Raw genomic sequence first — 14,620 nt, 5'->3', positions numbered from 1 at the left:
CTTGTTTAAAACAGGAACGTTTTTCATCCAAAAATGAAATACTGCCCCCAGAGGTTCAAGAGGTTAATGTTACTACTTAGCTTCGGCTGTTGGAGATCCTGACGAACCCAGATAAAGCGTCCGGAGTGAAAAAGTTGAATGAAAAAAAAAGTATAAAAATATGAACGGTAATTAAAAAGTAAAAACCATAAAGTTGTCAGGTAGCAAAGTAAGGTTATCAACAAAACGCACAGCAGCACATAAACAAGTCTGCAATTTGTGACCGGAAAATGCCAACTGCTTGAGCAGACAGTTCGGTACCTTCAACACATCAATATCTCTCACAAAGACCAATAGGGATGCAGTCAGTCTCTTTGAGCCAGGAGAAATTGACGTGCATGTCACTGACATTGCAATACATGTCCTTATTCTTCGCCCATGACCAGACAACTGGGCAGTAGTCCAGGCGTGACAAAACTAACGCCTGTAGGACCTGCCTGGTTGAAGGGCCGAGCAGTGCCTTATCATGGACAGGCCACTTCCCATTTTAGCAACCATTGAGTCTATACGTTTTTACCATGACAGCTTGCTATATAAGGGTAATTAATACCCAGCAGTTTAGTATTCTCAACTTGTCTCAATCGCCACATTATTCAATACTAGATCTAAATTAGATTTAGGATTGGGTGAGTGATTTGTCAAACAAAATGGATGCTTTTTGTTTTTGAGATATTTAAGCACCAGTCTGTTGGTAGTTACCCATTTCTAAAACTGACTGGACCTCTACGTTAAAGGATTCAGTTATTTATTTTACTGTCGTAGCCGACTTGTCTACTGTTCAGTCCTCAGTGTACATAGACACACAGGCTTTATTCAAGGTCAGTGGAAGGTCATTAGTAAACACAGAAAACAATAATGGCCCTAGCCGGCTGCCCTGCGGTACACCACACTCAACCAAGTTTGAATTAGAGAGGCTTCCATAAAAAATAAAAAACTATAAATTAAGCACCGGTAACAGGCTAATTGGTCGACTGTTTGAATCATTAAAGGGTGCTTTAATGACCTTCGCCTCCCTCCAAGCCTGAGGACACACACCGTTTTTAGGCTTAAATTGAAGATGTTGCAAACAGGAATCGCATCGTATTCTGCCTCCAACCTCAACAATTCACCATCCAGGTTATCGGTGTCCAAATGTATAGATAACAAAAACAATTCACCTCCTCCACACCAACTTTGTACAACTCAAAACTACAATGCTTTGTTAAACTTATCAACAAAAAAGTTCCTAAAGTGGTTGGAAATATCAAAGGGTTTAGTTATAAACAAGGCAATCGGCCTCAATGACTGATGGAGCAGTCATTTTTTTGCCTAGAATTTCATTAAAGGTATTCCAGAGCTTTTTACTATCATTATTTTTATATATTTAAAAAAAATCTTTCTTCCATAGTATAGTTTCTTCATCTTTTTGTTTAGTTTAGTTAACGTGATTTTTTTTTTATTTACTGTATGTTTGCCAGTCTGCTGTGTTGTCAGACTTATTTGCTATTCCCTTTGCCTCATCCCTCTCAGCCATACATTTTTTTTTTAATTCATCAAGTCATCATCTATCCATGGAGATTTGGAAGTTCTAACAGTCAGTTTCCTGATGGGTGCATTTCTATCAGTAACTGGAAGAGGCAGGTTCATAAATGCTTCAAGTACAAGCGTCAGGTTTTTCCTCATTACACATCAGACCAACACATATTTTTCACATATTTTTTCACATATTTGAATTAGAAATCACTGCAAAACCTCCTTGTACACAATTGTAGGTATATAATAGATATAGCTATTACATTATGATCACTACACACCAAACATCTGCATTTTTCCACCCTGCGTGTGCTCTAGGTGAAGTCCCTGGCTGACTCCATCGATGACGTCTTGACCTGTCAGTCTGGCGTGGAAGACTTTCAGGAGGAGGAGGAAGAGGAGGAGGAAGGTGACGGAGGCGAGACAGGGGTGGTGGCGGACGACTTTGGAGAGTGTGTTTGGAGACCGAGGGAGGGAGACAGACAGAGGGGCGGAGGAAGAGGAAGAGGAGGAGAGAGACAGAGCATGCACGAGGACAGCATAGCCACCTCCTACAGCGACGTGACCCTCTACATTGATGACCCCTCCTCGCCCTTGTCCCTGGACCGCGGCCCCAGCAGCACTGACACAGAATACTGGAGCCCTGGAGTGGGTGGCGTTGGGGTGGGGGGGCGTGAAGACAGCCGGGACACAGAGGGAGGGGGCAGCAGTAACAGCCGACGCAGCACCCCCTGTACAGAGTGTAGAGACTACAGCCTGAGAGGAGCTCACCTGCCCCTGCTGACCATCGATCCCCCTAGCGACAGCTCTGTTGAAATGAGTGACCGCTCGGATAGAGGTTCGATAGGTAGACTGGTCTACGAGACAGAGCCAGGGGGAGGTGGGGGAGGAGGGGGGGAAGGGAGGTCGCCTCACGGCACCATTAAACACAACCCCCACCCAAACCCCCACCCAAACCCCCACCCCAACCCCAACGGGCGCTCTGCCCCCACACACCCCCAGGCCCAAGGCCAGACTCGTACTGTGCTCCCTCACCGCCCCCACCCCTCGGCCATACCCTCCCACCTGCCCTACCACACCATTCTACACCACCACCATCAGATCCCGCACCACACCCAGCACCCCCACCACCCGTACCCCGACACTCCCTCTTCGTCCTCCCAGTCCCCGCAGGGACAACCCCTCACCCCTCTGTCTTCCTCCTCATCCACCACACTGCCCCCTGGTGGCCTGGAGCAGGTATGCTGTTCGGATGGAGACAACGACTCTCTCAACTCCACCACCAACTCTAACGATACCATCAACTGCTCCTCCGGGTCCTCATCACGCGACAGCCTCCGGGAGCCCCTCCCACCGCTCGGGAAACAGACCTATCAGAGAGAGAGCAGACAAAGCTGGGATAGCCCCGCCTTTAACAATGACGTGGTGCAGAGACGACAGTACCGCATCGGACTCAATCTATTCAACAAGTAGGTTAGATAGTACTGCATCAGTACCGCATCATACTGTGTGTGTGTGTGTGTGTGTGTGTGTGTGTGTGTGTGTGTGTGTGTGTGTGTGTGTGTATGTGTGTGTGTATGTGTGTGTGTGTGTGTGTGTGTGTGTGTGTGTGTGTGTGTGTGTGTGTGTGTGTGTGTGTGTGTGTGTGTGCGTGCATGCGTGTGCGTGCGTGTGTGTGTGTGTGCGTGCGTGCGTGTGTGTGTGTGTGTGTGTGTGTGTGTGTGTGTGTGTGTGTGTGTGTGTGTGTGTGCAGGGTTGGTTAGGTACATTTCTAAATGTAATCTGTTACAGTTATTAGTTACCTGTCCAAAATTGTAATCAGTAACGTAACTTTTGGATTACCCCCAAACTCAGTAACATAATTAGATTAGATAATTAGATAATTACTTTCCCCTTAAGAGACATTAGAAGAAGACAAAAATTCATTTTATTTTTTATTTTTTTATTTATTTTATTTTTTATTTTATTCATTTTTTTAAACAACATCTATTGCAGGATTAATCAATGTTAGAGCCATAAATTGATGTTGCTTTTTACTTTTATGGGTTATGTAAAACAATTAGCCTGTATATTTACATAAAAACTAAGTCTGTCATTTAATACACCTTGATCGTCAAGAATAGGACTTGGAAATATGGAAACATTGATTAGTCTAATAGTTTTACCGGAACATAACCCCAAACCTAAGGATTTATTAGCCAACTCTGTTGTTTATGTTTTTGTCATGGTCTCATTGGTTAAAACAAATATATGCTGTTTTCATGGAATGGTTTTGAGCACAACTGAAAAGTGCAATTTTGTTTGGGATGAAAAATGAATGCCAGGTTGCATGCTATGTGGTCTATTGTTTACGTTTTTTGTTGTTGACACCATATAATTAGGAATAGGGTTAGAATTAGAATACTTAATTCATTTAATAGTATCTCTATGTCTGACATTTTGATATATCAGCTGTTGAAGTCTATCAAAACGTGTTTGACTTGCCTAGTTAAATAAAGGTCAAATAAAAAAATAAAAAATGGCGACAGCAGGAAGACATAACTTGCACTGTAGCCTACAAGAACCGACAGTATATTTTCTGCAATGACCATGTTACGCTTTTACAACATACATACAGTGGGGCAGAAAAGTATTTAGTCAGCCACCAATTGTGCAAGTTCTCCCACTTAAAAAGATGAGAGAGGCCTGTAATTTTCATCATAGGTACACTTCAACTATGACAGACAAAATGAGAAGAAAAAAAATCCAGAAAATCACATTGTAGGATTTTTAATGAATTTATTTGCAAATTATGGTGGAAAATAAGTATTTTTATGAACAAAAAATATTCAATTTTTATTTAGAATGGCAAGTCAGACAAAATTAAAATGGCCTATTTACATAACAAATATGAATTTGGAGGGAAGAAATGATTAAATATTGAAGTATTAGACCTCTCACTGAAGGCGTCAGTCATACAAAAGTTATACCTAAATCCAAACTGGTTCTCTAGTAAATTGGTAGGAATGTCTCATTCTATGTTCAAGAATGGCTTTTTTTCCCACCTTTATTCAGATATTTATTTATTTGAAAAGGAAAACATCTCCCAAATATCGCTATTTAAAAAAGAAAAAGCCATATAAAACTTGTTGTTTCAATTTTGAAAAAAAACGTACAAATAACACAACAAATCTTGTGGTTAAACTCAAATATACTAATTGATTAAAAAAAACGTATTTTTCGAATAAATTAAAAAATATATATTTTTTTTTTGTGAATGATATCATAGATAGGACTGGTGGAGTTATGTCACACGTGCAGCTGTTAATGTATTTTGGTATTGTCCATATGTAGGGGCGGCAGGGCGGCAGGGTAGCAGGGTAGGCTAGTGGTTAGAGTGTTGGACTAGTAACCGGAAGGTTGCGAGTTCAAACCCCCGAGCTGACAAGGTACAAATCTGTCGTTCTGCCCCTGATCAGGCAGTTAACCCACTGTTCCCAGGCCGTCATTGAAAATAAGAATTTGTTCTTAACTGACTTGCCTGGTTAAATAAAGGTAAAATAAAAATAAATAAAAAATAGCTCGTTTTTGGTCACAGGTCCAGGAATGGCTGAAGAATTGCCACATTTACCTAGAACGAACGCTGCAGATAGCAATACTGGGTGATTTGAAAATCCATAGTTAATCAATCAATAATATAATCATTATTTTAGCAAAACATTTCATTTTTAATTTACAGTCTGTAGAAGTAATTGAGAATAGAAAGTTTCAGTACTTTTGCACAGTTGAAAAATAAATGGCAAATAGAAATCCAATATGGATGGTGTTAAGAGATAGATGGGAGGGGTTGAATGGAGCTGAAGGATGGGACTGGATGGTGTTGAGAGATAGATGGGAGGGGTTGAATGGAGCTGGGGCTGGATGGTGTTGAGAGATAGATAGGAGGGGTTGAATGGAGCTGAAGGGTGGGACTGGATGGTGTTAAGAGATAGATGGGAGGGGTTGAATGGAGCTGAAGGGACTGGATGGTGTTGAGAGACAGATGGGAGGGGTTGAATGGAGCTGAAGGGACTGGATGGTGTTGAGAGATAGATGGGAGGGGTTGAAGGGAGCTGAAGGGGGACTGGATGGTGTTAAGAGATAGATGGGAGGGGTTGAATGGAGCTGAAGGGACTGGATGGTGTTGAGAGACAGATGGGAGGGGTTGAATGGAGCTGAAGGGACTGGATGGTGTTGAGAGATAGATGGGAGGGGTTGAAGGGACTGGATGGTGTTGAGAGATAGATGGGAGGGGTTGAATGGAGCTGAAGGGACTGGATGGTGTTGAGAGACAGATGGGAGAGGTTGAGGGTAGCTGAAGGATGGGACTGGATGGTGTTGAGAGATAGATGGGAGGGGTTGAAGGGACTGGATGGTGTTGAGAGATAGATGGGAGGGGTTGAAGGGACTGGATGGTGTTGAGAGATAGATGGGAGGGGTTGAATGGAGCTGAAGGATGGGACTGGATGGTGTTGAGAGATAGATGGGAGGGGTTGAATGGAGCTGAAGGATGGGACTGGATGGTGTTGAGAGATAGATGGGAGGGGTTGAATGGAGCTGAAGGGACTGGATGGTGTTAATAGATAGATGGGAGGGGTTGAATGGAGCTGAAGGGACTGGATGGTGTTGAGAGATAGATGGGAGGGGTTGAATGGAGATGTAGGGTGGGACTGGATGGTGTTGAGAGACAGATGGGAGGGGTTGAATGGAGATGTAGGGTGGGACTGGATGGTGTTGAGAGACAGATGGGAGGGGTTGAATGGAGCTGAAGGGACTGGATGGTGTTGAGAGATAGATGGGAGGGGTTGAAGGGACTGGATGGTGTTGAGAGATAGATGGGAGGGGTTGAATGGAGCTGAAGGGACTGGATGGTGTTGAGAGATAGATGGGAGGGGTTGAAGGGACTGGATGGTGTTGAGAGATAGATGGGAGGGGTTGAATGGAGCTGAAGGATGGGACTGGATGGTGTTGAGAGATAGATGGGAGGGGTTGAATGGAGCTGAAGGATGGGACTGGATGGTGTTGAGAGATAGATGGGAGGGGTTGAATGGAGCTGAAGGGACTGGATGGTGTTAATAGATAGATGGGAGGGGTTGAATGGAGCTGAAGGGACTGGATGGTGTTGAGAGATAGATGGGAGGGGTTGAATGGAGATGTAGGGTGGGACTGGATGGTGTTGAGAGACAGATGGGAGGGGTTGAATGGAGATGTAGGGTGGGACTGGATGGTGTTGAGAGACAGATGGGAGGGGTTGAATGGAGATGTAGGGTGGGACTGGATGGTGTTGAGAGACAGATGGGAGGGGTTGAATGGAGATGTAGGGTGGGACTGGATGGTGTTGAGAGATAGATGGGAGGGGTTGAATGGAGCTGAAGGATGGGACTGGATGGTGTTAAGAGATAGATGGGAGGGGTTGAATGGAGATGTAGGGTGGGACTGGATGGTGTTGAGAGATAGATGGGAGGGGTTGAATGGAGATGTAGGGTGGGACTGGATGGTGTTGAGAGACAGATGGGAGGGGTTGAATGGAGATGTAGGGTGGGACTGGATGGTGTTGAGAGATAGATGGGAGGGGTTGAATGGAGATGTAGGGTGGGACTGGATGGTGTTGAGAGATAGATGGGAGGGGTTGAATGGAGCTGAAGGGACTGGATGGTGTTGAGAGACATATGGGAGTGGTTGAATGGAGCTGAAGGGACTGGATGGTGTGGGACTAATAACAAGATAACCAATGTAAAACATACGGGGTCTGTGAAATGTATATCATTTCAGAAATTGTGTGAAATAGCACAGTTACAAATATAATGAGATATGAGAAATAGAAGGACTAAAAACAAACAAAATATAACTGTTGTAAAATAGATTGTGTCTGTAAAATGTGTATAAGATGTAAAAACTGAAGGTAGAAGCCTAAGTGTTATTGTTAATTAGTTTACTCCAATTGGAAGAAGGGTGGTAGGGTTTACTAGGGTTTACGGAGACTAATGAAAAAGTATGTGCCTATATAGGTATGTGTATGTATTTACAGTGGAAGTCGGGAACTTTACATACACTTAGGTTGGAGTCATTAAAACTCCTTTTTCAACCACTCCACACATTTCTTGTTAACAAACTATAGTTATGGCAAGTCGGTTAGGACATCTACTTGGTTCAGGACACAAGTCGTTTTTCCAACAATTGTTTACAGACAGATTATTTCACTTATAATTCACTGTATCACAATTCCAGTGGGTCAGAAGTTTACCAAGTTCACCAAGTTGACTGTGCCTTTAACCTCTTGAGGTAGACTGAAATGATATTGCCACGTGCAGCGCTGCACAGATATTACGATGTGTGAGATGTCAGACTTTGCTCTCGCACAGTCACACACAGTATCTGTGCGTGTACATGGGTTTGCTTCACGCTCTTACAATGCGGTACAGCCCCTGGAACCGGTACAGCGGGAGACGTTGAGCATCACTCTTCAAAGCTCTTAGTTGTTGTGGAACTTGACCCACTATGCTGTTTACTTTTTGCTTCTGTGTCATATCGCTGAGTCTACCTGTAAGTAGTATATATTTTATAATAATTCTCCCTCTCTGTCTCTACCTATCTGTCTCTCCCTCTCTCTCTATCTCTCTGTGTCTCTCCCTCTCTGTGTCTCTCCCTTTCGCTCTCTCTCTCTCTCTGTGTCTCTACCTCACTGTCTATCCCTCTGTGTCTCTCCCTCTCTGTGTCTCTCCCTCTCTGTGTCTCTCCCTCTCTGTGTCTCTCCCTCTCTGTCTCTCCCTCTCTGTGTCTCACCCTCTCTGTGTCTCTCCCTCTCTGTGTCTCTCCCTCTCTGTGTCTCTCCCTCTCTGTGTCTCTCCCTCTCTGTGTCTCTCCCTCTCTGTCTCTCCCTCTCTGTGTCTCTCCCTCTCTGTGTCTCTCCCTCTCTCTGTCTCTCCCTCTCTGTGTCTCACCCTCTCTGTGTCTCTCCCTCTCTGTGTCTCTCCCTCTCTGTGTCTCTCCCTCTCTGTGTCTCTCCCTCTCTGTGTCTCTCCCTCTGTGTCTCTCCCTCTCTGTGTCTCTCCCTCTCTGTCTCTCCCTCTCTGTGTCTCTCCCTCTGTGTCTCTCCCTCTCTGTGTCTCTCCCTCTCTGTCTCTCCCTCTCTGTGTCTCTCCCTCTCTGTGTCTCTCCCTCTCTGTGTCTCTCCCTCTCTGTGTCTCTCCCTCTCTGTGTCTCTCCCTCTCTGTCTCTCCCTCTCTGTGTCTCTCCCTCTCTGTGTCTCTCCCTCTCTGTGTCTCTCCCTCTCTGTGTCTCTCCCTCTCTGTGTCACTCCCTCTCTGTGTCTCTCCCTCTCCGTGTCTCACCCTCTCTGTGTCTCTCCCTCTCTGTGTCTCTCCCTCTCTGTGTCTCTCCCTCTCCGTCTCTCCCTCTCTGTCTCTCCCTCTCTGTGTCTCACCCTCTCTGTGTCTCTCCCTCTCTGTGTCTCTCCCTCTCTGTGTCTCACCCTCTCTGTGTCTCTCCCTCTCTGTGTCTCTCCCTCTCTGTGTCTCTCCCTCTCTGTCTCTCCCTCTCTGTGTCTCTCCCTCTCTCTGTCTCTCCCTCTCTGTCTCTCCCTCTCTGTGTCTCTCCCTCTCCGTGTCTCTCCCTCTCTGTGTCTCTCCCTCTCTCTGTCTCTCCCTCTCTGTGTCTCTCCCTCTCTGTGTCTCTCCCTCTCTGTGTCTCTCCCTCTCTGTGTCTCTCCCTCTCTCTGTCTCTCCCTCTCTGTCTCTCCCTCTCTGTGTCTCTCCCTCTCCGTGTCTCTCCCTCTCTGTGTCTCTCCCTCTCTCTGTCTCTCCCTCTCTGTGTCTCTCCCTCTCTGTGTCTCTCCCTATCTGTGTCTCTCCCTCTCTGTGTCTCACCCTCTCTGTGTCTCTCCCTCTCTGTGTCTCTCCCTCTCTGTGTCTCTCCCTCTCCGTGTCTCTCCCTCTCTGTGTCTCTCCCTCTCTGTGTCTCTCCCTCTCTGTCTCTCCCTCTCTGTGTCTCTCCCTCTCTGTGTCTCTCCCTCTCCGTGTCTCTCCCTCGATGCAGGAAGCCAGAGAAGGGTATACAGTACCTGATAGAGAGAGGCTTCGTATCGGACACACCGGTAGGCATCGCCCGCTTCATCCTGGAGAGGAAAGGACTGAGCAGACAGATGATAGGAGAGTTCCTGGGCTGCAGACAGAAACAGTTCAACAAGGACGTACTGGAGTGAGTGGCTAATCAATAGATTCTTGAGTGTTTTGGATTCTCTACAATGAGAATGACCTACAAAATGAAGAGTATTATTTGACTGACTGATTGACTGACTGATAAAATGGTTAATCGTCTCTCCTCTCCCTGTCCAGGTTTAGGTTTAGGGGTTAATCCTCTCTCTTCTCCCTGTCCAGGTTTAAGTTTAGGTTAAGGTTTAGGGTTAATCCTCTCTCCTCTCCCTGCCCAGGTTTAAGTTTAAGTTTAGGTTTAGGGTTTAATCCTCTCTCTTCTCCCTGTCCAGGTTTAAGTTTAGGTTTAGGGTTAATCCTCTCTCCTCTCCCTGCCCAGGTTTAAGTTTAGGTTTAGGGTTAATCCTCTCTCTTCTCCCTGTCCAGGTTTAAGTTTAGGTTAAGGTTTAGGGTTAATCCTCTCTCCTCTCCCTGCCCAGGTTTAAGTTTAGGTTTAGGTTTAGGGTTTAATCCTCTCTCCTCTCCCTGTCCAGTTGTGTGGTAGATGAGTTGGACTTCTCAGGGATGGATCTAGATGATGCCCTCAGGAAGTTCCAGGCTCAGATTAAAGTCCAGGGGGAGGCCCAGAAGGTGGAGAGACTGATCGAGGCTTTCAGGTGAGAATATAGTTAAAGCAACAACAACAACAACAACAGAGGAAGTGTGGTATATGGCCTATATACCATGTGTAAGGGCTGTTCTTAAGCAAGAGGCAACGCGAAGTATACAGCCTGGATACAACCCCTAGCCGTGATATATTGGTGATATACCACAAACCCACAAGGTGCCTTATTACTATTATAAACTGGTTACCAACATAATTAGACCAGTAAACATTTTTTTTTGTTTGTCATACCCATAGAATACGGTCTGATATACCACGGCTTTCAGCCAATCAGCAATCAGGCCTCAAACCCCCCGGTTTGTAGAGCCCAGAAAGTGGAGAAAATGATAGTGGCCTTCAGATACTTGGACTTAGTTACTTGTTGTACTGGCTTTTTATGTACTTTTTATACTGACTAATGGACATTTGTACTGACTAATGGACATATGTACTGACTAATGGACATTTGTACTGACTAATGGACATTTGTACTGACTAATGGACATTTGTACTGACTAATGGACATTTGTACTGACTAATGGACATTTGTACTGACTAATGGACATTTGTACTGACTAATGGACATATGTACTGACTAATGGACATATGTACTGACTAATGGACATTTGTACTGACTAATGGACATTTGTACTGACTAATGGACATTTGTACTGACTAATGGACATTTGTACTGACTAATGGACATTTGTACTGACTAATGGACATTTGTACTGACTAATGGACATTTGTACTGACTAATGGACATTTGTACTGACTAATGGACATTTGTACTGACTAATGGACATTTGTACTGACTAATGGACATTTGTACTGACTAATGGACATTTGTACTGACTAATGGACATTTGTACTGACTAATGGACATATGTACTGACTAATGGACATTTGTACTGACTAATGGACATTTGTACTGACTAATGGACATTTGTACTGACTAATGGACATTTGTACTGACTAATGGACATTTGTACTGACTAATGGACATATGTACTGACTAATGGACATATGTACTGACTAATGGACATATGTACTGACTAATGGACATTTGTACTGACTAATGGACATATGTACTGACTAATGGACATTTGTACTGACTAATGGACATTTGTACTGACTAATGGACATTTGTACTGACTAATGGACATTTGTACTGACTAATGGACATTTGTACTGACTAATGGACATTTGTACTGACTAATGGACATATGTACTGACTAATGGACATTTGTACTGACTAATGGACATTTGTACTGACTAATGGACATATGTACTGACTAATGGACATACTTTTATACTGGGGGACATACAGACCAATTTGTACTGGACTTTTTAAGCCACGGCTGCAGTTTTTGCACCAGGACTTGCAGCCTTTTCTACCGATTTATGGAATTATTGTGCTGATTTATGGACTTATTGTGCTGATTTATGGAATTATTGTGCTGATTTATGGAATTATTGTGCTAATTTATGGAATTATTGTGCTAATTTATGGAATTATTGTGCTGATTTATGGACTTATTGTGCTGATTTATGGAATTATTGTGCTGATTTATGGAATTATTGTGCTGATTTATGGAATTATTGTGCTGATTTATGGAATTATTGTGCTAATTTATGGAATTATTGTGCTGATTTATGGACTTATTGTGCTAATTTATGGAATTATTCACAAAAGCCCCACTATTGTTATTTTACTGCTCTTTAATTATTTCTTATTCTTATCTCTTACTTTTTTTTTCTTTTTTTTTCTTCGTAAAACTGCATTGTTGGTTAAGGGCTTTTCACTGCTGTATTTGGTGCTGACTTATGTTCTTATGGACCTATGTACTGACTTATGGATTTATGGACTTATGGACTGACTTATGGACTTATGGACTTATGGACTGACTTATGGACTTATGGACTGACTTATGGACTTATGTACTGATTTATGGACTTATGTACTGACTTATGGACTTATGGACTGACTTATGGACTTATGTACTGATTTATGGACTTATGTACTGACTTATGGACTTATGTACTGACTTATGGACTTATGTACTGACTTATGGACTTATGGACTGACTTATGGACTTATGGACTGACTTATGGACTTATGGACTGACTTATGGACTTATGGACTGACTTATGGACTTATGTACTGACTTATGGACTTATGTACTGACATACCTTAAGGGAACATTTCGGCATTTCGTGTATGATTAGTGAAAAAGTCCATATTGCAAATGTACGGTCCCTTACTAGACGTCCAAAATCGTTTGTAAAATTCGCGGTCGGCGTCGGGCCGTGCGGTAGGGCCGGACCTACCGGGAAGTCATCAAATGAACTTTGTCGGACATTCGGTTTCCGTTTTATAAAATAAACAAGTTTTGGACCATTTTTCCGCTATCCCGGAAATTCCCACAAGAGGGCATACGGAATCATATGGCAATTTGGCAAAACATCACGAATCACGACGGGGCCTTATCTCGAAAACGGAAAATATTTCGAAGCCGAAACTTGGTGAGCGTAGGTTTGGCATAATGGGCAGTTGGCCCCGAACAAGATGGCGTCTAGGCCTCGACGGTTTTTGAGTTATGGCCATTTTTCTGGGATTAAAGGTCCAAAATGGAAATAGAGAAATTATTTTTCCACTTCAGGTCAAAGTCAAGGAGCCTCCGGTGTCAATAAAAAAAGAACCAGCCATTTATCTATCGTCATTTAAGAGAAACGGAACAATGACAACTTGGTGATGGTCACAAATAGGCGTTTTTTTTCTTCCAACGGTTACAGATCCAGTTGCAGGGTGTTCATACGAATCTTTTTAAAGTGTGCTGCGGAGCTCTGCGAGATTTCTGTGATTTTCTATAATTTTCTGAAATAACACACATACGTAAATAACTCAGTTCTTAACGTAAAGACTTAAAACTCAGGATTCTGTAAAAGCATACCCCAATGAGGATATGTGGTGACTTATAGCTTCCTGTGCCAACCGGAAGTGCCATAATTGGTGTCTCAGGGGCTGTTTCGAAGGGTTAAAAAAGTCAGATCTGTCCAAAACTTCATATATGTGATTAGGCAACCCCCATGAACTGTAAATCAGTCATTTTTCCCCAAAAAAATCAAAGGAAAAAAAATCACACTAAAACACAACTTGGATGGAGGGACGTATTGGGGTGCGTAGAGACAGACAGTGGCTGCAATAGTTAGCTTTGTTCGAGCTAAAAAAGAACCGTCAGACCTAGAGTTCCGAAACTTTAGAAACCTGTTCTAGACCTCCGGTCGATGGTGCGTGGTGAGTTACGTGGCTCAAGAGTCAACGACCATTAGAAAAGTAGGCCCAAAATGAAGCCAGCCATTTGCTTTTGAGTGACAGTGAGAGAACCGTTAGGGTGAGAAGAAAAATTCCACCACATGAATGTTCCTAAGGTCCTCCCGATCTGTGCAAGCCTAACCTTGACCGTGTGGCATTAACCCTTAACAGTAAAACAGTGTTTTTTGATCTCACAGATTACAGTGTCATCTCTCCCCATAGGAATACATTGCCTGCACCACTAATTTCAACCTGAAGTCTATATGGGTTATGAATGCCGTATGAACCTGTCTTCGGTACCAGTCCATCAGGCCACTAATGAGGTCTACCTGTGTTGATTCTAAGCTTCCTGGACCAACCGGAAGTGGTTAAAATCACCCTAAAAGTGTTTACCCATACCCTGCCTGCAGTTTGACAGACATAGTGCATTCAACCCTGTGTAAATCAGTCAGTTCTTAACGTAAGGACTTAAAACTCAGGATTCTGTAACAGCATACCCCAATGAGGATATGTGTTGATATTGGTGTCTCAGGGGCTGTTTCGAGGGGTTAAAAAAGTCTGATCTTTCCAAAACTTCATATGTGTGATTAGGCAACCCCCATGAACTGTAAAGCAGTCATTTTTCCCCAAAAAATTCAAAGGAAAAAAAATCACACTAAAACACAACTTGGAAGGAGGGACGTATTGGGGTGCGTAGAGACAGACAGTGGCTGCAATAGTTAGCTTTGTTCGAGCTAAAGAAGAACCGTCAGACCTAGAGTTTCGAAACTTTAGAAACCTGTTCTAGACCTCCGGTCGATGGTGCGTGGTGAGTTACGTGGCTCTAGACAGTTCTCGGACCGAGAAACAGCCTCGTACATTTGCAATACCTTCAATTCATTTTGACCATCACGAAAATGACGACGTTTAGAAAAGTCTCAGAGACGCAAGGCTAGGTGCATT

At 43.7% G+C, this 14,620-nt stretch overlaps 1 protein-coding gene across 1 annotated transcript in view; it reads left to right on the top strand.

Annotated features, from left to right (window-relative positions):
- The window catches only part of LOC110531288 (IQ motif and SEC7 domain-containing protein 1), a 120,781-nt gene that overhangs the window by 78,006 nt on the left and 28,155 nt on the right, over positions 1–14,620 (top strand). The window contains exons 4-6 of the mRNA XM_036989041.2: positions 1,870–3,020; positions 9,604–9,765; positions 10,253–10,375. Of these exons, the coding sequence (XP_036844936.2) occupies positions 1,870–3,020; positions 9,604–9,765; positions 10,253–10,375 (1,436 nt within the window). The remainder of the gene's footprint in view (positions 1–1,869; positions 3,021–9,603; positions 9,766–10,252; positions 10,376–14,620) is intronic.

This window comes from Oncorhynchus mykiss, chromosome 9 (assembly GCF_057628025.1).
Source record: "Oncorhynchus mykiss isolate SJ-2025 chromosome 9, ASM5762802v1, whole genome shotgun sequence".
NCBI lineage: Eukaryota > Metazoa > Chordata > Actinopteri > Salmoniformes > Salmonidae > Oncorhynchus > Oncorhynchus mykiss.
The sequence above is the reverse complement of the archived record's forward strand: the minus strand, read 5'-3'. Positions and strand labels throughout refer to the sequence as shown.